Source organism: Microcebus murinus, chromosome 16 (assembly GCF_040939455.1).
Source record: "Microcebus murinus isolate Inina chromosome 16, M.murinus_Inina_mat1.0, whole genome shotgun sequence".
NCBI classification, from domain to species: domain Eukaryota; kingdom Metazoa; phylum Chordata; class Mammalia; order Primates; family Cheirogaleidae; genus Microcebus; species Microcebus murinus.
The window spans coordinates 20,790,550-20,813,020 of record NC_134119.1 but is presented as its reverse complement, the minus strand read 5'-3'; the positions used below and the strand labels follow the sequence as shown (position 1 = coordinate 20,813,020).

At 37.3% G+C, this 22,471-nt stretch overlaps 3 protein-coding genes across 3 annotated transcripts in view; 1 reads left to right on the top strand and 2 right to left on the bottom strand.

Moving 5' to 3' along the window:
• Positions 1-122: 122 nt before the first annotated feature.
• Positions 123-298, bottom strand: LOC142876866 (uncharacterized). Its single transcript, XM_076010926.1, has one exon. It carries the CDS (start codon positions 296-298, stop codon positions 146-148), a length of 153 nt encoding a protein of 50 aa, XP_075867041.1. The 3' UTR covers positions 123-145.
• Positions 299-5,906: 5,608 nt separating this feature from the next.
• LOC142876865 (uncharacterized) lies at positions 5,907-15,992 on the bottom strand. The gene is made up of 3 exons (XM_076010925.1): positions 15,850-15,992; positions 10,344-10,402; positions 5,907-6,137 (listed from the first exon to the last, which is right to left on the bottom strand). The coding sequence occupies exon 3, from the start codon at positions 6,114-6,116 to the stop codon at positions 5,925-5,927; it is 192 nt and encodes a 63-aa protein (XP_075867040.1). The 5' UTR covers positions 6,117-6,137; positions 10,344-10,402; positions 15,850-15,992; the 3' UTR covers positions 5,907-5,924.
• Positions 15,993-17,032: 1,040 nt separating this feature from the next.
• The window catches only part of SLX4IP (SLX4 interacting protein), a 186,357-nt gene continuing 180,918 nt past the window's right edge, over positions 17,033-22,471 (top strand). Inside the window, 1 exon segment of the mRNA XM_076010924.1 lies at positions 17,033-17,197. The gene's annotated coding sequence lies outside the window, so the exon portion shown is untranslated.

The following is a 22,471-nucleotide window of genomic DNA, read 5'->3' as shown; positions in this document are numbered from 1 at the left end:
TAACATTAAAACAGAACATTCTTCAGGAATCAAAGTATGAATATGCAGCAATGTGGCTATAAAATTAAATATTTTGATGTTTATGGAGCTAATCAGCATAGAATGATTTGATGACAAATTAGTAATTCTAAATATTTATTTTACTTCATTCTTCAATACTCTTTTGCTTGGCTCCAGACTGAGATTTTACAGACTGTTTTGCAGCCCTCTGTATAAAGTATGTTCCAAGATGGACACCTATTAAAGATAACCCAGCTACGAGAAGCCAGTTCTTTCTAACCCAACTGGTGTTTTTCATTCTCTTCTTTCAATGTCAAGCTCAGATTCAAAGCTGCTTCTTTCTAAAAGAAATAAAAATAAAACATTTTAGAGAAATAATTCCAAACTATTTTGTAGATTACAGTTTAATACTTTATTCTAATACTCTGCTCCTTTTTTAGAAAAAAGAACTATCTACTGGCATAATCCTCCAGAAAATGAGAAAGGTAAACCAATTTAGGCTTAAAATTCCTTTAGTTTTCAATAAATCCCCTCTACAAGAAAGTGCTTATCTTTTCAATGATGTGGAATGCACAATAATATGGCCAGAAAGCTTACAGTAGTTATTTAAATATGGCATGCTTCTAGAAGACAAATGCTACATTATAAAACTGAGAATTTGGTCTCAGTCTTAAAAAAATAGCCCCAAATGTTTTTATTCTCTTACATCAAGATTTAATGTTGTGTTTTTATCTATAACTTTGGTTTGCTTGGAAACTTTAGGTTTGAACAGAAGTACATTTACATCAAATCCTGCTTATAAATAATTATGAAAAGAAGAGAGCTGTTAGCATTTCTATTGCAGAAACTCACTAATGTACAGTCTATATTTAGTTGAATAAATCTGTGCGATACACCGCACCAGAGAACAAACCATGTTTTAAATACTTGGCTAAAGTCAGAGCTAATTTTTTATAGTTTTACTCTATCAATCAATGATTTTCAGTTTTGAAAGTACTAACCAACTAATCTTCAAACATTGATTAATGATAATAAATGTTAATATAAAAACCAAGAAATGTGCTGGATGACAAAGAGAAAAATAGGATGTGATTTGCAATTCAATTTCAAAGAGTCTAAATATCATAAAATATTATCATATACCAAGTGGACACACAGATATACTAATTTCCTTAATAGGATATTGTCCTTGTTAAGAAAATACTGTGCCTTGAAGTATAAAATCCTGACACGTTAATAATGCATGAAAAGAATAAAAAGCTTAGGTTATGGACCATGTCTGTTAAAGCCTGGTCTTTTGAAGATGTAACTGTTAGTTAGTATTTTCAGGAATACGCTAACCATGCTAGCCACTTGGAGAGTATTTAGCATAAATATAACTACTTAGCCTAAAGTACTTCCTAAAGTAGACTATGGCGTAGTATGGTGTTACAGACCAAACCGTGATTCGTAGATGTGCAAAGAAGAGGTGGGCAGAACAAGGGAATGTTATGCAAAGTGTTATTTTGGTTATGTTCCCAATTTAAAGGGCCGTAACCATGACAACTGGGCCCAAATAAAGCGAAGGCAACTGTAGTCAGATTTCTTTTTGCGATGATAAAGCTATAGTCAACTTTTTTTATGGAATGAGGAAGAAAAAAAATCTCTGTTTATCTTATGCCAGAAACAGCCAAGTTACTTAAATATTATTTCAATGGCTATTTCAGATTCAGCAAAATCTGAGAAATACATTTAAATGAAACCTTATCAAAGTGACTTTTATATGGTAATTTGCATGATATAACTCATGCACACACAAACCACAATAGAAACTATGATTAAAAAAGTGATTTCTCTAGTTAGAAATTTTTCTCAATATTTAATAGTAACACACCACTTTTCAAAAGAAGAGTGCCATGTTGGCACCTCTACCAGGCTTATGGTAGTGAGACCAGCAACCATATATTTTGACTAGTATTTCTATAAAATGAGAAAGGAAGAAATCATTGTAACTGTTGATAACTCCCGAATTATTTTTAAGATGTCAAAAATTGCTGACTTGTGGTCATAGGTCTACATCTGGACAAAATAAGGTATAAAAGAAAGAAAGAAAACAAAACAATGAGGCTGCTTTATATAATATGTTTGGAAGTGCCAGCTCAGCTCTATTAAAACTCTTTATTCCTAAACAGAGTGCTCCATAATTCCAAAAGTTACCATTGGATGAATGGTCTTTACTATTCCTGGATGCAAAGGCCTGGCAGATGGGTTTTTCTGCAGTGATGGATAACTTAATTAAAATAACAGTAAAATCTCCATGACTGTCTTCTAAATTAAGAGATATACTATAAAATATGATTTAAAGAAATGTAAACAGGTAAAATTTTCTCCTGAAAGTAATCAGGCCCTTTGGAAAAATGGCTGATTCTAGGTCTAAGGCAAGAAATACACAAGATGAGCTTTCAGTGTTTTCTACCCAAAAGTAAGGATGTTATCAAAGACTAGTTGGGTCACATCAAAAGGGCATAGGAAAAAACAATGACACAGGAGTCAACTTGGAAGGGATCCAAGATGGGACAACTTGAGCATTAAAAAGAATGATGACTGTCTCAGATATCACCTGGGGAATGGTAAAATAAAAAAAAAAAAATTAAAATCTAAGCTGCTGGAGCACTAACTCATTATTATAAAAACCAATATAGGGAATTAGGGAAAGAAAGCATTTATCTTGCTTTCCCTGTATAAATGCATTTTGGGGGAAATGTATAGTTGATAAGGGAAAGTTGTTCCATCTTATAGAGAAGGAATGATAGAATTTGAGCAGCAGCATTTGGCAACCCCTAAGGAAATAATGGATTAAACTCACACAGTGATTGGTAAGTTAAGCCTATGGACCATATCTAGCCCACTGCCTGTTTTTATAAATAAAATTTTATTGGAATGCAGGCATGCTCATTCCTTTATGTACTGTGTATGAGTGCTTTCACGCTATGAAAACAAGGTTGAAAGAGACCACATGGTCTTTGAAGCCTAAAGTATTTACTATCTGGTCCTTTACAGAAAACGTTTGCCAATTTCTATATCAGAGCAATGATCATCAATAGATGCTAATAATTCATTAAGTAAAAGATTGATGGGGAACTTTATGGAGAATTTAATGGAGAGAAAACATGATAATTTGCTTGTCAATCTCAGGAACACCAAAAGTGGATCAGACATTGTAAGTGAAACAGTGTGATTACCTAGGATGCATACCATAGCATCTACTATCCATGAAGTATTTTTGTTCAAAAAATAAATAAATGAAATCAAAGTAAGCCTCTTGATCTAACTATCAGATTACAGAGGGAATAAAGGAACTTGTTAAATGACAAAAAGAGGATATAATCAGCCAAATTCAGAATGTGGGAAATTTATAATTTGGCTGATTAGAAAGGGAAATGAAATAGTTGAAAAGAGACATTATCTATCAATGCAGTATGTGGACCTTGTTTGGATCCTGATTCCAACAAATCACCTGTAAAGATTTTTAAAGATAGATTCAGAAATCTGAACATGGCCCTGGGTATCAAATCACAGTAAGGAGTTAGTTAATTTTTTCTGTATGATAATACAAATGTGGTTGTGTAGTTGTAGATGAGTGTTTATGCTTACTGCTAAGGATACATACTGAAGGGCTACACAGTAGAGATTAGGATTTGCTTTAAAATAGTCTAGCAATTAAAGAAAAAAGAAAGAATGGTTAAAAGATGATTGGCAAAATGCTGGTAAGTGTTAAAGCTGGCTGATGGATACTTGAGGGTTCAATATACTACCCTCTCTCTATTTTTGGCTATGTATTCAACTTTCCATAATAAAAGTGAAAATAAAAAATAAGGGATAACTACAACATGTTCTTTTGACGTTCTTCAACTATCTAGAATCAGTGTTTCACTCACTCTAAATCTGGTTTTGACTTTTGCTTACCCAAAGCCAGTTTAAATATCTGCTTCTGCTTGCTTGACTGGCAGTATTGGTCTCTAAAACTTTTAACTATTGCTGTACTGGTATCTAAAACCTGTTACTTACTATATTCAACTAATATTTTAGAGAAGATACTTTCTTTTCTCAGCTTTATTTTTCCTCCAAGAATACCTTAATTAATATTCCTTGTATTTCTTTTTGCACAAAGAGAAACTACTTTATCCCCCTCCCCCCGAAAGTTTGGCCATACATGGGTCTGCAAACTATTACGACAAAAATAAAAGGAAAAAATGATGTCATAGTAATATATATATATATTACTATAAATATATATTACTATAAATACAAATTATTTTATACAGAATGTCCTGAGGTTACTCTTTTAAGTTGTTAAGTTTCTACTATTTTACTACCTGGCTTCTTATATAGAATAATTGTCTAATATATTAAACCATGCTCTTCCATTTCTCCTTATATACATTTAAAAATAAAATCTTGATTTAAAATACTGTTCTAACTAGTAATTACATTATAAGTCAAAATCTCTGACTTATAATGGGGAAAATCTTATTGATGTCTGCCTTCCATATGGAAGAGAACCTTAAACTGATCTATCTTATGCCCAAATTTAGGGCATATTACTCACTTCAAGGATAAAAGGTATATTAGAATAGAAAATGCTTTACAATTACAGGGTCACAGTTTTTTAAGTGAAACCCCTTGGACTAGCTGAGTTTTGTAATTTAGAATTTCTTGGATTTTATAAATACAATAAAGTGTATATAATTTCTATAACCAAAATAATAGTGTATAATATCCAAAAATCAATATAATCATAATATAACACTCATAATCAAGCACCATAAAATTCTGTAGTGGAACTAAATTTATATATTAAATTGAATAAATACAGTAGTCCCCCCTTATCCATGAGGGATATATTCTAAGACTCCCAGTGGATGCCTTAAACCCCAGATAGTACCAAACTCCATTATGTTTTTTCTTATACATACATACCTATGATAAAGTTCAATTTATAAATTAAGCACAATTCTCTTGTGCTTTGGGGACATCATGAAGTAAAATAAGGGTCAAACACAAGTACCTTGATACCCTGACAGTTGATCTGATAACTCAGATTGCTCTTTACTAAGTTACTACCGGGCAGTTATAGTGTACAATGTGAATATACTGGACAAAAGAATGAGTCATATTCTAGGTGGGACAGAGTAGGATGGTGCAGGATTTCATCATGCTACTCAGAATGGTGCAAAATTTAAAACTTATAGTTTATTTCTGGAATTTTCTATTTAATATTCTGAAGGCTGCAGTGCACCATAGGTAACAGAAACTGCAGAAAGCTAACCTGCAGACAAGAGGGGACTATCATACTGCAAATTGCCCCATGTCAGTCAAGATCAAGTTTTGCTGTCAAAGGAGTTATAACAAAATGTTTGCTTTTTAGAATTTTTTGGATTTTGGAATTTTGGACTATAGACCTGAATTATATAATTACAACCTCTTTATTTCAGTGATTCTCAAAAGTAACAAATCATGTTGAAGCTAAAATATTTGATGTTAAGGAATGAATACAATTATTTTCATTTGTCTTAGGAAAAAACAAATAATAATAAAGGAATCTTTTGTAAATGTCAGACTTTTATGCTACATAATGGGTTTAAGGTAAGAAGTCACCTGTTCCTTTGTACACATTCAAGATCCTGGTGACACTGCTAGTGAAATGGCCTTTTCCCTTTTCAACCAAATGACTGCTAGGGAAGTATCAAAGGTCTTTGTGCAACCAACTTTTCTAGAAGCAACTGCAGAATAATATTTTGCCAGCAGATCACAATAAAAACAAAAGGTAACTTATCATTTAAGGCATTTTCTTGCCAGCGCTCTGTAAGATCAACTTTCACATTGTTGGAATGTACCTATGGCTGACCAGATTAAATGGAACTTACCTGAAGACTGCTAGCCTGCTATTTCCCTTGGATTTGGTTCGTCGGCAGACTTGAAAGTCCCAGACTATCTTGCTCAGGAATATCCTCCTTATTAGGTATTTGGAAAACAGGGTTACTTTTGATTCTGTGCCACCCCAAATGTATGAGCCCAATTGAAGGTATCATAACAATCAAAACTTTGTTCTTTCTCCACAAGTTCCGAATGCTCATAGTACTTCAGTATCAGTGCACCTAAAAAAAGGTTACAGTTAGAGAAAAAAACCTCCAAAAAAATCAACTCCCTTAAATTACATCTATAAACCACTACAAATAGCACATTCCATTCTAATAAAAGTTGACTATTAAACATTTTTAATTATAATATGTTGCGATGTTAGTAAACAAAATGATATAGGTTGTAGACAAAAAGGGATAGCAGGAAGTCAAGCTTGGGAAATTCATAAAGCAATATTGGACTCGTAGTCAACAATTATAAAGGAGCAACATTACCTGTGAGAAAGTTATATGAACCTTTGGAAACACTCATTCATGGAGTGTTAAATATATTATTAATGTTCTCTCTCTAAGCCACCATAGAGATAGAGCATTTTTTTAAAAAAATTACATTTAGTCACAATTTTAAGAATCAAATAGTAATCCATAAATACACAGTAAGAATCTAGGTTCTATATTATGACAAGATATATGTGATGGTGATTTAGAACAGTCAACCATGGATTCCTATTATAGCAAAAGACTTTCAGCTTGGATACTATGAATTCGAATAATTAATGCCATTTCCACATTTATGTGTGGAAACACTGCATTTTGGACTGTTTGCTCCGAATCAGCAGTAACCCTACCCAGCATTATTGTCCACCCAGTTTACATGAAGAAATTGGGGTTAGAAAGTTGCCTGCTATTACAAAGCTAGTTAGTGTTGAAAACAGATGTTTTTTTTTCTTTGATTTCAAAAGCATAGAGTTGGGGCCCAGAAATGCTGTGTTCTGAGATTCTGCTGGGTTTGGGTACTTGAGTCTGGACAACCTCTATAGATTCTTTATACTTTTATATTTAAGGGACACTCATTAGGCTTTCTGGATTAGCTTACAGATTTGTGATAGGAATGGTTCCATTTTCCAAGTTCCTTTCTGAGCCCAGAAGGATAAGGACTGCGCCATCACCTACAGGACATGCTAAGAACTCAGTTCAATTGTGTCTTTTTGAATTTTATTACTATGAAATCTAAATTATTTTAATTTTATCTAAATGCCATTAGAAAAAAAATGTCTGAACAGAATTTCTACTTACTCTCTCCCTTTAAAGTCAAGATTAAGATAGAGTAATAACTGAGTGATTTGGAGTAATGAAAGAAGAATTGATTGAAGAATGGCAGTTTTGCTTACAAAACACCTCGAACTAAAGAAGATACTGTCATTCATATCCAGTCTCCTCAATATTTAAGGTGACTTTAGAACCTCTAACTCTGGGCCAGGCCTGTATTTAAAAGCTCCACAATACAGGCCTGTAATTCTAGCACTCTGGGAGGCTGACGTGGGAGAACTGCTTGAGCTCACGAGTTCGAGACCAGCCTGAGCAGGAGGGAGATCCTATCTCTACAAAAAATAGAAAAATATTAGTGGGGCTTGGTGGCTTGTGCCTGTAGTCCCAGCTATTAGGGACTATAAACCTTTTTCTGGGTTTAGGTTTTTTTAAACTAGCAAATCAGTATCTATTTTGGCTGAAAACATTATTTGCTAAACATCACCGAGACCCAGGACAGTTCTTCCTGGTTAGTAAATGATGTGGACTAATTTAATGATTAATTGCTTTAATGTTTACTGAACACCTACATGTCCCCATTTCCTCAAATTTGCAATATCTTATATATTGATTTGGCTAATGGAGGTGAGAGAGCAGGTAACTATTTTCTGAAAGATAATTCTGTTGTCCTTTGAGAGACTTGTAAAATAATAGGAACAGGATGGTAGGGCTTTTTACTTTGCAAAGTACCTTCAGAATCTTTGCATTTAATCCACATAAAAACACTAAGTATCACACTGCACATATAATAATGCATCTCCACCCAGGAAGATGGAACTAGCATTCTTTTAAAACAGCATTGGAATATAATTTTAACCTACTTCGTTTCTTCCACTTAAGAGCTTTCCAGCAATTTATATGTATTTTATTGCCTGTATAACCAACTTCCCAGGGCCAGATACATTAGACTTTACTAAATAAGGTTCATCACTAGTTGTATAAAAAAGATAACTTTGAAATTTCATATTTGTTATGGCAGTTAGTAAGGTAATATATTACTTATTTTGTTAATAAACTCTTGTGGAGCTTTTAAATACAAACAAACATATTTTGGGGATACAATTTTAACACTTTTTTTCTTCTCAGTTCTGTGGGTTTTTTTTTCAAAACAAAAATGAAAATTAGCATTACTGTTCTTTTCTAGTAAATACAGTCCATGCTTACTTTTTAAAGTTAGTGAATATCAAAATAAAGGAAAGAAAGCTAAAATCTTTTTGGTTTTAACAAAAATATGATCATAATATACATGCTATTTTGTAATCTTTTCCCTTCCCAAGAATATAAATCTCCACTATCATTTTTAATAGCTGATTATATGGTGAGATCCTAATTTGACCAATTCCTGGTTGAAAGAAATTTGAGATTTTTTTCAATGCTTTATTGCTAAATATGCTATGATAACAAATATTCATGTAAATATTTCAGAGTCCATACATATATGCTCTCTATGCTGCTTTTCAGAATAATACAAAGAATTAACAGATTTCTTAACAATTAACTCATTGTTTCAAATGAACCTGGCAAGAAGATTTTTAAAACCTTGACTTTTAAACAAAGGTTCATGGTGCTGAGCAGTAGGGAGATTGCAAGATCCAATTTGGGAAACAGAAACTTAAGCTAATTAGTTTACTTTGAGATGGCTCTTCCCTCAAAACACTTGGCAAGTCATTCCAAGTTGTATGGAACTATCTTATGGATACCAGAGATACCAGAGTCTGAAACAAAAAATTTCCAAGAATGCATTCTAAATGATGAGATTTGATGAACAATAACAGGCTAATTCATAAAATAAGTTAGTACTTGCTTTCTATTCATTGAACTTTTCAAATTTGGAGTAAAGCAGCAACAGAAGTGAGAGAATTGACAATTTTTCCCTTCTTTTAACGTATTTGCCACTGCCCTTTTATCTTTCCTGAATATTCTTTAAACACACTCCTAAAAAGTCTCCTTTAGAAAAACATCTATTTCGGTGTTTTTTACTTTTTGGCCTTTATGGCTACCCAAAAAGACTACAAGATTTGTAATGAGGCAAAGTATAGCAAGCTTCTCCCCCTTCTGTTCATCAATCCCTGGTGTCATCTATACTGAGAACTATATATATATCAGATCACAAATACTCTAAATTTAAGGCATTACTATTTCTGGGAACTCTCCCTCCACCTAATCTGTATTATAGAGATTACTATCTCTTCAACTTCCACTCTTAAGGCCTCTGACAGGCTTTGTGCAATTTGTGACATTCAAAGCTAATTAATTGATGGGTTCTTGGTGACAGAACTGGACAGTAAGGTGAAAGGCAAAAAAACAATTACATGTCCTAGAACATCTTCAACAGCTGGCTCTTGCTATCAGATTATTCTATGTAGCATAGTGTCATTAAAACCATCAAGTTTTGCTATTGGCCACTTCAAAATTAGGCTTAACAACCAGAAAGCAGAGAATATTCTATAAAAATGGACTCATTTTTGCCTACTGGGCTTACTGGGCGCCATCTGCTGGTCTTTTGGACACAGTGTAAGATAGAGTCTTCATTGCTGCTCTGCTTAAAGCATATGAAAAAGAAAAAAATAACAATATTCTAAAACTTCCACTGAATGTAATTTAATCAAGAAGAGAACATTAGGCAGAATGTTAAACAACTGATTAAAGCAGGTCTAGTGATTATAAAATCTGATGAAGTTAACTCTGGAAATGTATAATGTCTTTTCTCTTATAAAGACAACATTGGCTTTAGGTATTTGCAAATTCTTCATTCCTTAATTCAAATTGTCAATGTTAAAAACAGTCGTTTCTTTTTTTTTTGGAGACAGAGTCTTTTTCTGTTGCCCCAGCTAGAGTGGTATAATGGCGTCATCAGAGCTCAGGGCAACCTCAAACTCCTGGGGCTCGAGCAATCCTCCTGCCTCACCCTCTGAGTAGCTGGGACTACAGCTGCACTGCATGACACCTGGCTAATTTTTTCTATTTTTTTTAGAGATGGGGTCTTGCCCTTGCCCTGGCTAGTCTTGAACTCCTGACCTCAAGTGATCCTCCCACTTCAGCCACCCAAAGTGCTAGGATTACAGATGTGAGCCATCTTGTGGCTTTAAAATAAATAAATAAATAAATAAACAAATAAATAAATAAATTTCTTACAATTGTGGAGGCTATGAAGTTCAAGATCAAGGAGCTGGCATCTGGTGAGGGTCTTCTTGCTGCATCATAACACAGTGGAGACAGTAAGAGTGTGAGCAAGAGCATGAGCATCCAAAACAGTTTTTTATCCTCAATTTTTAACAAAACTATTTGAATTCTGGCATTTTTTGTAGAAAAGACTGCACATTGTCTTTGTGCCTATTCAACTGACTGGATGATAAAGAGAACAATAGTTTTCCTTTTTTTCTTTTCTAACTATATTACCTAAAATAATACCAGTTGTGCTGGATTTTTCCAGTCTTGTAAAAACACATACAACCAAAAACATGACTGTTAACTCTAGATGAACCAATGGATCATAACTGAGTTCTAAAGTTTCCGTTCTGCAAAATCCTACCTTCCTTATGGAACCATTCAAGGTCAGCGTAAACCTTACCCAATAGCTGGGTCAGGAGTGGATCTGCAGTCAGAGTACAGAGAAAGTCAAAAGTTATGTATTTCATAGTTTTTGCTATTCCTTCCTGCCTGTTATTGGAATTCAATGTATTTATAAGATAAAAAATATGCCAAAAGCATCCTAAGTCTTATAAAGGAGCTTCACTAATTGTAGACAGTCCAAAATATAAAGTGATTAATTACTGATGAGAAATGACACCAGTCTCCTAGCAGGGTGTGGCTTATTTAAGAAGCTGTCATGGTTTATAGGGTTATCTGAAAGTCTTCTCATGCCTTTTCACTGTTTTTGTACCCTGGCTGCCATCTGATGCTGGGTTTGGTGAGGGAGAAGGGAGTGGGTATCATGTAGGTAGCCAGACTGTTCCAGATTAAATGTCTGGTTGATTGGGCCCTTGGCACTAGAGCAAGGACTTTAGGTGCTGCTGGTATGTACCGAATCCTTCAAGGGCTAATTTCTAGCCTTTATCATTTTCAAGATTTGTATTTTACTCTTTACGGTCATCATCTCTGCAGATAATGTATTGGCCAGAGGACATTATGGCTAATGAGTATTAATATCTCCAACCTCCTGTCCCCACATGTAAAATCCTTTCCACCTCAGCTTTTATCATAACCCCCTTTTCTGCTGCCTTCTCAGGAATATTCGGGACTATGTATGTTCTAGTCCTACTTTCTACTGTCTTCATGATTCTAAATCCATCATCCTCTCCCTTCTATTGCCTGCCTCCCACTCGAAAGGTCCTTTTGCTCTGTGTAGCCCTGAATACCTCTCTCCATCGAAGAGAGCCAAAACTAAATTCCCTAGAGCCCTTTACCAGTCTCTCCCCCAGGTACTATGCAATCTTACTCCTTTCAAATAAGGCATCTTTTTCTAGAGTCACTTCATTCCATCTTCAAACCCAAGTAATCTGCTTTTGTTCGATTCACTACGAAAACTGCTCTGATTATAAAGATCACCAATCCTTCCCCTTACTTGATGTCTCTGAAGCATTTTGATGTGTTCTTGAATTCTTGGTACTGTGGACTTGGTTCCCTCTCAGTCTCCCTTAACAGCCCCTCAGCTTCCACCCACCTATTCATTCATCCTATTCATTCTTATAACACATCCACTATGACTCTCACATCATATCCAGCTTAGACCTACATATCCAATGGCTATTGTTCACCTTTAACCTAACTGTCCTCACAAATAATCTAAACTCATCTCATATAAAGATGAATCTTCCTTCCTTCCCAAACTACTGTTCCACCTGGATTTCCTGTTTGGATCAAAAAAAAAAAAAAAGGCATTATTTACTAAGCCAGTAAATTTAGAAATCTGAATATAGTATACTCTGCCCTTTTCCTCACACTCCTCCTCAACTCAGTCACCACATCCTGCCATTTAACAAGAGCATTTCTTTTATGTAACTTTTCCCTAAGGCCACCATCTAGTGCCCTCTCACATGACCCCTTTGCTTCTAGTCTAGTCAAAAAGTGTAGCCCCCTCAAGAGTGCCATTAGCATGACCTGAGAACTTAGAAACAGAAAATTCTCAGGCTGTCCCTGATAATCAGAAACTCTAGGGTGGGGTCTAGTAATTGGTGTTTTAATAAATTCTCTAGGTAATCCTGAAGCTTAAGTTTGAGAACTGCTGTTCCAGTCTATTCCCCACTAATTGGTTCTCTAAATTCTTAACGTAGCCAACTTGCAAAACAACCAAATCTGGTCATGTTTCTGCTTTGCTTAGAAGCCTTCACTGGCATTTTTGACTAAAGGGTAAAATCTAAATTTCTTAGTATGGCAGGAAAAACCCACTAGGATCTAGTTCCTGTCTATCAGTTTTTAAAAATTCAAGCATAGGAAATCATTTTAGCAAGGATGCATTGTCAGGTAACGATGAAGGGGATGAGCTGTGGAATCACGCAGCCTGGGCTTTGAATTTCCACCTCCCCACTTCACAAATGGCTGCGTGGCCTTGGGCGAGTCACTTAATCTCACTCTGCCTCAGTTACATCATCTGTAAAATGAGAATAATAATGACTTTCATATCATAAGCTTGTTGTGCAGTTAGCACAATACTTAGAACTTAGTCTGGGTTCAGTGATCTTTAACTATTATTTTGATGATTTCAAAAGGAAAAAACATTATTGGAGTTAACCTGGAGTGTAGCAGGAACAGAAGAGGATTGGAATGAATGCCTAGATTAATGGAAATGGTCTCCATAAAGGAGGCCCTGCTTTTCTGGGCAGTTTCAGTGAGTTAAATATGAATAAAAGTGCAGATTCTCAAGAAAGAGGTTCTTAGGTCTGTGGGGCTATTTTGATGAGGGTAGGGTGAGTCTGCTAAGTAGATTGTAGGATGTTATAGGACAGATAACAGTCAAGGTCTTAGAGTGAGAGCCAGGAAAGCTAACTATGAAGGAAATCAGAAAACTAAAAGACACAGAGTAAAGCAGCAAAGACAGGGTAAATAATTTCATGTTTGTTTCTCTGATAACAGTTAATAAAGTCAGAGTTGCCAACTGATTAAACATGAGTGCTAGTATGATTCAAACTTGGTCTGCATTTTCAGAAATGTTGTTAGTTAAGAGCAAAGGCTTTCAGTAACAATGAGAATCAAATTCTAAAACCTCCATCACAAATTAGTTATGGCCCTAGGCAAATTACTTCTCTCCTGCCTCAATTTCATGATCTGTAATATGGGACCACATTATGAAGATTACTATGTATATTCATGGCTTATTGCCTAGTATGTGGGGAGTGCTCAATACATGGAAGCTATTATTATATTAGAAGTACATTAACTTTAATACAAATCTTATGTAAAAATAGGAACCTCTGAAGATTCTTACTTTATCAAAGCAATTATGTTAAAATATTATCATTTAATATTTTGACTAACATTTGGTTATAACTTATAAAACTAGGAAATATTGTAAAGGCAAATGCAAATACAGTCATGTTTCACATCATTTATGGCTTATCAATTTTCACTTCAAATGAGATTAATTTTATTCAAATGCCCATTTAGTGTCTATTAGGTACTCCTAAGATCACTAGGCTCAGGGGAACTACCAAGATGAATAAGGCATAATTCTTGTCCTCAAGGAGAATACAGGTTTGAAAAGAGAAAAGGACAATCTTAATAAACATGATTCAATGCTGTTCAAAAATCAAAAAATAAAACCAAGCTGTATAGATTAAAAGTCTTTACCAAGTGGACTCATTTTTCAAAATCATACTTCCCACTAACAGGAGGTAGCAGCCACTTGTTTTGTTTCTCTGCTGTATTTCCAGTGCACAGTAGAAAGTAGAGAATCTTGCTCCCTTTGTTCCACAGGGTGGCTTATTCTTGTGCATCAGCTTAGTTCAAATGTCACCTACTCAGAGAGCCTTTCTGAGTACTCTATCTAAAGTTTCTTCCCTCTGACTCCCCCATTATTCTCTAGCACATTTCTCTTGCTTCCTTCAGAGTTCTACCTTTGTGCTCAGTGCTGTGATGTGCCACCCTGATCCCTCTTAGGAATGAAAGATTTATTTTCCCAGCTCCTGGGAGTGCTGAAACAGCCCTCTGCTGTTAGTCCCCTTTCATGATTGCCTTGGTTGAAGGGAGTTGAAGTTATGCCCTTTCCAGTGCAGTGGGCACCCAGTGATGGATCAATGCAGGAGTAAAAAGGTCTGGCCCTTCTCTTCAACTTGGGACAACTTTGAAAGGCCAGCCCAGCACCAGAGTTCCTGTGGGACTGGTAAAAGCCTTCCCCATGATTGCACTGCAGCTCAACTTTTTCTATCTGTCCAATCCTGCTTCCTTTCTTTCTTGGTAATGATCCAAAAAGTTATAATAAATATCCTGCCTCCAACTCTCCTCAGAATCTGCTTCCCATGAAACTCAACCTAGGATAATCTAGAAATAATCTTGTTAATTATCAATGTACAGCTGTCTCTTGGTATCCATGGGGGAGTGGACCAGGACCCACCTTGACGCCAAAATCCATAGATGCTCAAGTCCCTTACATATATAACAAAATGGTGCAGTACTTACACATCCTTCTGCACACCTTAAATTGTCTGTAGATTACTTATAATAACCTAATATAATGTAAATGCTATGTAAATAGTTATTATACTGTATTGTTTAGGGAATACTGGCAAGAAGAAGTCTACACATGTTCAGTACAGATGCAACCTCATTGAATATCCATTTTTTCTTTTTTTCAGAACATTTTGGAACCGCGGCTAGTTGAATCCATGGATACAGAACCCATGGATAGCAAGGGCTGATTATACTTGTTTAGTGCTTTTCCCTCATCTCTAGAATACAAGCTCCATGGACTCTGGGACCATACCTGTCTTGGTCATTGCTGTTATCTACTAACTCTGCACAGTGTTGTAAACAGACGTATATACTTGTTAGTGGATAAATTGATGATGTTAATGAATAAAACTGCCATATTCAGAGTCTGTGAAACAGCAACAGGATTTGGGCATGGTCTCATGGAAGGGGAGAACGCACATGACCGCAAGGCATCCCTACAAAGTCAAAAGTCCTGTTTCTGCTCTCACAGGGTAGGTAAGAGCGTTCTGACGTCCAGTTCCACGCCAAAGGATGGGCCCCACCTCCCAACCGCCTCAGGTGTCCTGTGTACCCTCTAGACACACAGTGGCTCCTCCCAGGGAAGTAGTGACGAGAGTCACAAAGTTAAGTCAGAAGGTGGCAGCGCAGACGCCAAGGGTGCTTTCACTGGAACACCTTTCCATCCGCTTCACGGTGTGGCCGCGCAGGTGGGAGTGTGAGGAGACCTACTCTTCCAACTCTACCACCCCACACTGGAAGACCTCCTCGCTATCCATAGCCGTTCCAGCAGCAAGAATTTACCGACTAGCGCTATTTTGAAGGCAGGTCTTTTTCTGTCTCTGGAGCCAACCTGTCCCTTGCCCCCCGCCCCGCCCCCCCATATCCTTCGACACCGCGACCTTTGGGAGAGGAGAGGGAGGCGCTTGCAAGCCCCTTCCCCTCTCTTCAGCCGGATACAAAGCTGGCTTTTCCACCTGCGGCTCCAGCGTCTCACCTGGCTAACAGCAGCTGCACCACCCCAGGCCGCCGCCGCCGCCAGCGGGCCCCAGAGGCCGAACCTCACGCAGCCACATCCAATGCTGGTGACCTTCGCCCCGCGTCGGGGAACGGCGCATGCGCAGCTCTGAAACCGGCGCCGAGCCCGCTCCTATGCCTTTCCGGGTTTTGCGTGAAATTCTAGCTGACGACGGCGGCGGCAGTCACTGGAAAAACCAGGGGACGGAGTTTATTAAGCGTCTCTCTCAGCAAATCGTTGCAATTGTAAATTTTAAATAACGTAGAATTTCAGCAGCATATCAAAAGGACACAGCATCTGCCCTTTAGTGCGCGCTGAGCAGGTATTTACTGAATGAATGAAAACGAAGTCAACGGTTCTAGGCTCGCCGGCCTCCCCAACTTGACCAATCACAAAGCGCCTGATTCTGTCACTCACGCAAACGCCCCGCCTCTCTCTGCGGCTGCCTGGAAAACGAGGAGGAAAGGAAATCCCTGCCACAATTTCCTAGGATCGGGTTGAGGAAGGGACATGCGCAGTGAGAGCCGGTCGCCCTCGCCTGATCCTTGGCCCTCGGTCTTTCCTTTTAGGGCCAACAGGAAGGTTGGAAGGTCTTTAACTAGATATTTTTCACAGATTAGATAATTTCTGCGTTGTCTCCCCATCCTAATTTTTCGTGTCAGGACAAAACTGTTATTCTCCTGTAACATTCAAAAGAATTGTGTTGGAAGTTATGTTTAAATGCGGCTATTAAAATTTATCCGGCATTATGAAAGCCACTTTTGCTTTCCAACTTGTCTTTTCTGTAATCTTCTGCATCGAAAATACTTGCCGTCCTTGTGCTAGTAATTTTCCAGTCAAGAAAACGTTTTTCTTTCTGTCACTTCAGCTATTTCGCACTGTGGGTAACCATGATTCGTCACCTGGCAATCACATTCTTTGCTTTCTCAAACTTTACATAGGCTGCCTCTGTCGCCATTTTTGTTTTGGGCCCTACTTGAAAACCGTAACATTAGAAACGGAGGCCATTTTTCTTTTGGGCAGATTACTTGGGCTATGGCTGGTCCTTAGGGTGTTACCGCCATCTTAAATCCTGGCTCTGGCTTCAAGTCGACAGCGAAGCCGCCCAGATCATCTTGTGTTTGGGCGGTAGCTGTGTTTTCGAACGCGCGGGAGACGCTGGGAAGGGGGAAATGAAGATGAAATGTGCACCCCCAAAGCCTCTGAAGGCTGATTTGAGAGCCTGCTGCGTCTTTAGTTGAGTTTCCCAGCCAGGTACTTATCCACAAGTGACCCTGGACAGTAACAAAACATAATAGCACGAACCCAAATCACGCCACCATCATAGGTAAGAATGTGGACCTTCTGAGCAACCTAAGATGTTCCTTCACTTGAACTGAACTGTTCGCCCATCTCTCTCTTCCCTCCCTTTTTTTTTGCTTTGATTTTTGAGACTTTTCCGAATTCTTCTTCCTGTACTTCCATCTCTCTTTATTGTTTTTGAAAAGCAAAAAAGTTGTTAAACATCAGGGTATGGAAACCTGGGCTTTAAAGTGGAAATATTTTTGAGGAGAATTCTTTTTTAGGACAAAATGGAGTTCAATGGATGGGCCAAGTATTTCTATTAAATTATGGCTGCTTGCATCCATATGTATAAATATAGTCCCGTTTCCAGACATTTTTGGGATTTGACATAAATACAGATTTTGTTTGTATAAACTTTCCATTCATTCATATATTCAGTGCATTTATTGAGTACCTAACTTGTGCTAGGCCCTAAAGATTCAGCAGTTAACTAAAATCTCATGGAGCTTATTCACCATGAAATCTACTATGTTGAGACAAGTAACACAGTAGTCTGTGGTTCTTAGTACTGCTGGACTGTCCAAACAGATATATGCTTTTTTCCTTTCCTTAACCCCTTTTTGCCTGAACTAGGTATGAAGTATATTGACACTTCTTGAATCTTAGACATAATGATATTTGTAAGCCAATTGGCTAATGTTACAAACAATATTCCAATGACTTAGGGCCGAACTGCTCAAAGTATGGTCCACTGGGTGCTTGGTAGAAATGCAATTTCAGGCCTCATCCCAAAGCTACTGAATCAGACTCTTCCTCAAGAAGTACACCCTAAAGTTCAAGGAGCACTGATTCAGGGCATGGGCTAAAGATACAGCCTGCCCTTTTTTAACCTGTGCTTCCTAACCAGTTTCACAATCTATTGTCAGTTTATTACGTTTTAAATGCAGTATTTGGCAAGTTTTTCTGTGCTTTCAGTCCATTGACTTAATGTCATTGTGCCGATTTAGTATTCCAAAAAATTGAAAGTTTTTTTTCATTTCAGTATGCTTTTATGTAACTTCTGTTATAACAATATCTGAAATGTAGAGTTTTTTTAAGTTCTAACATCTGATTTACTACCAGTTTGCATTTTCAAAAAACTTACTATTCTTTTTATATCCTGTATGCATATTTTTACTTTTTTTTGAGACAAAGTCTTGCTCTGTTTCCCAGGCTAGAGTGCAGTGGGGTCATCATAGCTCACTGCAACCTTTCTATTTTTTGTTGAGATAGGGTCTTGCTCTGGCTGGCCTCAAACTCCTGGCCTCAAGTGATCCTTCTGCCTTAGCCTCCCAAAGTGCTAGGATTACAGCCATGAGCCACTGCACCTGGCCTACTTTTAATAAAAGTTGAACTCAGAAGTTTACATGTGAGCTGGGCAAAGTGGCTCATTCCTGTAATCCCAGTTACTCTAAAAGCTGAGGTAGGAGGATTGCTTGAGGCCAGGAGTTCAAGACCAAGTTGGGCAACATAGTGAAATTCCATCTCAAAAAACAAAAAAATTAGATGGGCGTGGTATTGCATGCCTGTAGTCCCAGCTACTTTGGAGTTTGAGGCAGGAGGATCGCTTGAGCTCAGGAGTTTCAGGCTGTAGTGACCTATGATTGTGCCACTGTCCCTCCAGCCAGGGCAACATAGTGAGACTGTCTCTTGGGAAAAACAATAATTTACATCTGGACAGCAGTTCAATATTGACTTGGAAAACCTTGGACCATGGTTTACCAAAGCTTTTTATGCCATCTTCTGTGTCTTCCTTTATTTTTATTTTTTTTTTCTTTTATTTTTTATTTACACCCCATAATGCAATGTGTCTTCCTTTAATGAGAAAACTAAATCAAGCTTCTCAGCCTTGGCTCATATAATCACCTGGGGAGGTTTTAAAACAGACTCCAGACTTATATCTGCAGAGATTGAGACCTTCTGAATGGAATTAAAGAATCTGTAAGGAATATGCGAGAACAGAAATGACTTTACATTTTTCATGTTGCTATATGTTACATTTTCTCTCCCTTGTGGTATCACTTAAAATAATTAGGATTTTGAGGTAATGCAGAGAATTGGATTGGGAATATAGTGAACCAGCTTCTTAGTAACTGATTAACTTGTGATTTATTTTTTGTGTCTTTAGCAAGTTGTCTAGCCTTTCTTCCTCTCTTTCTTCCATCTGTTAATTGGGGAAAGGAGAATGAAAGTCAATTGTTTTTTATTTAGTCTCATGTAAATGTTGTGAATTGTAGTGAATACTTACATTCTGTGAGTGTGAGAAAGAATATTAATATTTTACAAGTGCAGTATTCATTGCTTCTGGTTTTCATATACTATGTCTTATATTGTGTGTGGCAGTAGAGCATGATGGGTAAGGAAATTAAGTCTAGAACCAGGCTCCCTGAGTTCAAATCCTAGCTCTACTTATAAGCTGTGTGTCCTTGAACAGATTACTTAACCCTTTGGTGCCTCGGTTTTCTCATCTGTAAAACAGGATTGATGTGAGAACTAGATAAATTGATACAAGAAAAGTGCTTACAGTAGTGCCTGGCACATAGTCATGGCTATGTAAATATTAACGATTATTATTTCTGTTATAACTAAATATTTAGATTTTAAGATTTTGTTCATGTATGTACACTACCAAGGAAAGGTGTTTCAGTTCTATGACTTTTCAGGATGTGCACCTGTTTGGAACAGAAAGTAGTCTAAACACAATATACCAGGCCATGAAGATGCTTTTTTTAAAAAGTCTTTTTATTTTTAAACAGGTTTATTGAGGTATAATTGTCATACAGTAAATGACACATATTTAAGGTGTACATCTTGTTATGTTTTACATGTATACACCAGTGAAACTATCACCACAGTCAAGATAAGGAACATATCCATCACCCCCAAAAGTTTCCTCTTGTTCTTTTGTAATCCCTTGAGCTGTTCTCTTCCAGGCAACCACTGATAAATCGCTGTAGATAAATTTGCATTTCCTAGGTTGCATTCCTATCTAACTGGAATCTTGTACTGTAAGCTTTTTTTGGGGGGGGGGGATCTGGTTTCTTTCACTCATTATAATTATTTTAAGAGTTTTCATCTTTATTTTTGAGAATATCAATAGTTCATTCCTTTTTAATTGCTGAGTAGTATCCCTTGTGTGGCTATGCTGTAATTTATATACACAGTCACCAACTGATGGACATTTGGGTTGTTTTATTTTCATAATGCTAATTTTCACATGACTGTGTTCTTTCTCAGCTTATTTGAATTGGGGAAAAAAAAAATCTAATTATGTGGTGGCCAAGCCTTCTACACATACAGTAAAACCAAGAGGTGACCGTCATGTTTGTTTTGAAACTTCACTTTGGCTGTTGTGTAGTTTATGAATTGTTTTATGAATAAAACATTGCGACTTTTTTAAAAATGCAAAATGCGTGCATTGACTTTTAAGTGGATTATTATCTCTTGATGTGTGCATGTCTAATGGTTTTAAGCTGCATTAAATTTTGAAAGTCTATATATACTGCTTTTTAGAGATTTGAGAACTAATTCATGCACATTCAGAAACCTACTCATTAGGTAGCAAAGCAGAGAGATTTGTAATGCCAAGCCTAAGATGTCCTTGAACTCCCTATTGTCAGTAGATGGAAGGGTACTACTTATATTTTGAGTTGATACAAGTATATTTCTGGTTGGTGGTGGTGGCTCACACCTGTAATTCTAGCATTCTGGGTGGTCCACGCTGGGGAATTGAGCTCAGGAGTTCAAGAGCAGCCTGAGCAAGAGTGAGACCCTGTCTCTACTAAAAATAGAAAAATTAATCAGGTGTCACGTGTGCACCTGTAGTCCCAGCTACTCGGGAGGCTGAGGCAGAAGGATCGCCTGAGCCCAGGAGTTGGAGGTTGCAGTGAACTATGATGATACCACTGCATTCTAGTCTGGGTGACAGAGCAAGACTCTGTCTTAAAAAAGGAAATTGAATCTTCCTCCTCACTCCCCCCTTCATAGAAAAAATTAAATATATTTCTAAAATCTTTTTTGCTTCTATTGTGAAAATTAGCCAGGCTTGGCCGGGTGTGGTGGCTCACACCTGTGATCCCAGTACTCTGGGAGGCCGAGGCGGGCGGATCATTTGAGCTCAGGAGACCAGCCTGAGTAAGAGCGAGACCCCCGGCTCTACCAAAAATAGAAAAAATTAGCCAGGCATGGTGGTGCATGCCTATAGTCCCAGCTACTCAGGAGGCTGAGGCAGAAGGATCGCCTGAGCCCAGGAGTTGGATGTTGCTGTGAGCTAGGCTGACACCAGGGCACTCTGGCCAGGGCAACAGAGTGAGACTCTGTTACAAAATAAATAAATAAATAAAAATTAGCCAGGCTTGGTGGCACTTGCCAGTAGTCCTAGTGATTTGGGAGGCTGAGGCAGGAGGATGGGGCACTGCACTCCAGCCTGGGTGGCAGAGCAAGACCCTGTCTCAAAAAGATAAAAAACAAAAAGAAAACCAGAGACCTAAAGGAGTTGAATAGCTTGTCATGTGAAGAGGCAGAATCTGAAGGGGTGTTTATTACTGGAACCTGAGGATGTGACTGTACCAGGTGTGGGTGCCTACATCTGCTTCTGACAAGGTATCAGATAAAAATTAGATGCTGCCAATGAGTGAAGCATCCCATGCAGGGACTGGTGGGGATTTTCTGTGACCACAGCAGGAATAGGAATCGCAGAGCTTAGGTCAGCTGACTGGGTTGAGGGTATAGAGTGACTGGAAGATAGGACATTTCCATGGAATTAATCTTGGTAGAGGATTTCAATATTAGACCTGCATTTAATGACAAAGGAAATATGAGAAAATAAAGTTGATTGTGTGTGTGTGTGTGTGTGTGTTTTGTTTGTTACAAGGTGATTTTGGCATTCAAAATTACCATATGCATAGTAGCAAAAGCTGATTCCTTTTTATACTAAAGTTACTTTTTCAGACTTTATCTAAGTTATCATCCTTTGTTTATTTGTCATTTTTCCTTGGTCTTTTGTTAAAGTTTGTAATTCTTTGCATGATATTGGTGGGTTTTGTGATACATTTAATGTGTGTGTTGGGGGTGGTGGTGCAGCAGTGAAATCATTTTTCATTCTTCAATTATAGTTGTAATTTCAGAAATTCTAGGGGCCCTTGTTGTTTTCTTTTTTCTGCTCCCATCGCTAATCGAAGTTTTTAAAGATGATGGAAAGAAACATAATAATTTTCTAGATAAAATTTGAACTCTGGAGATTAGAAGCCAAAATTGATTTCTGGTGTTTTTAATTGAA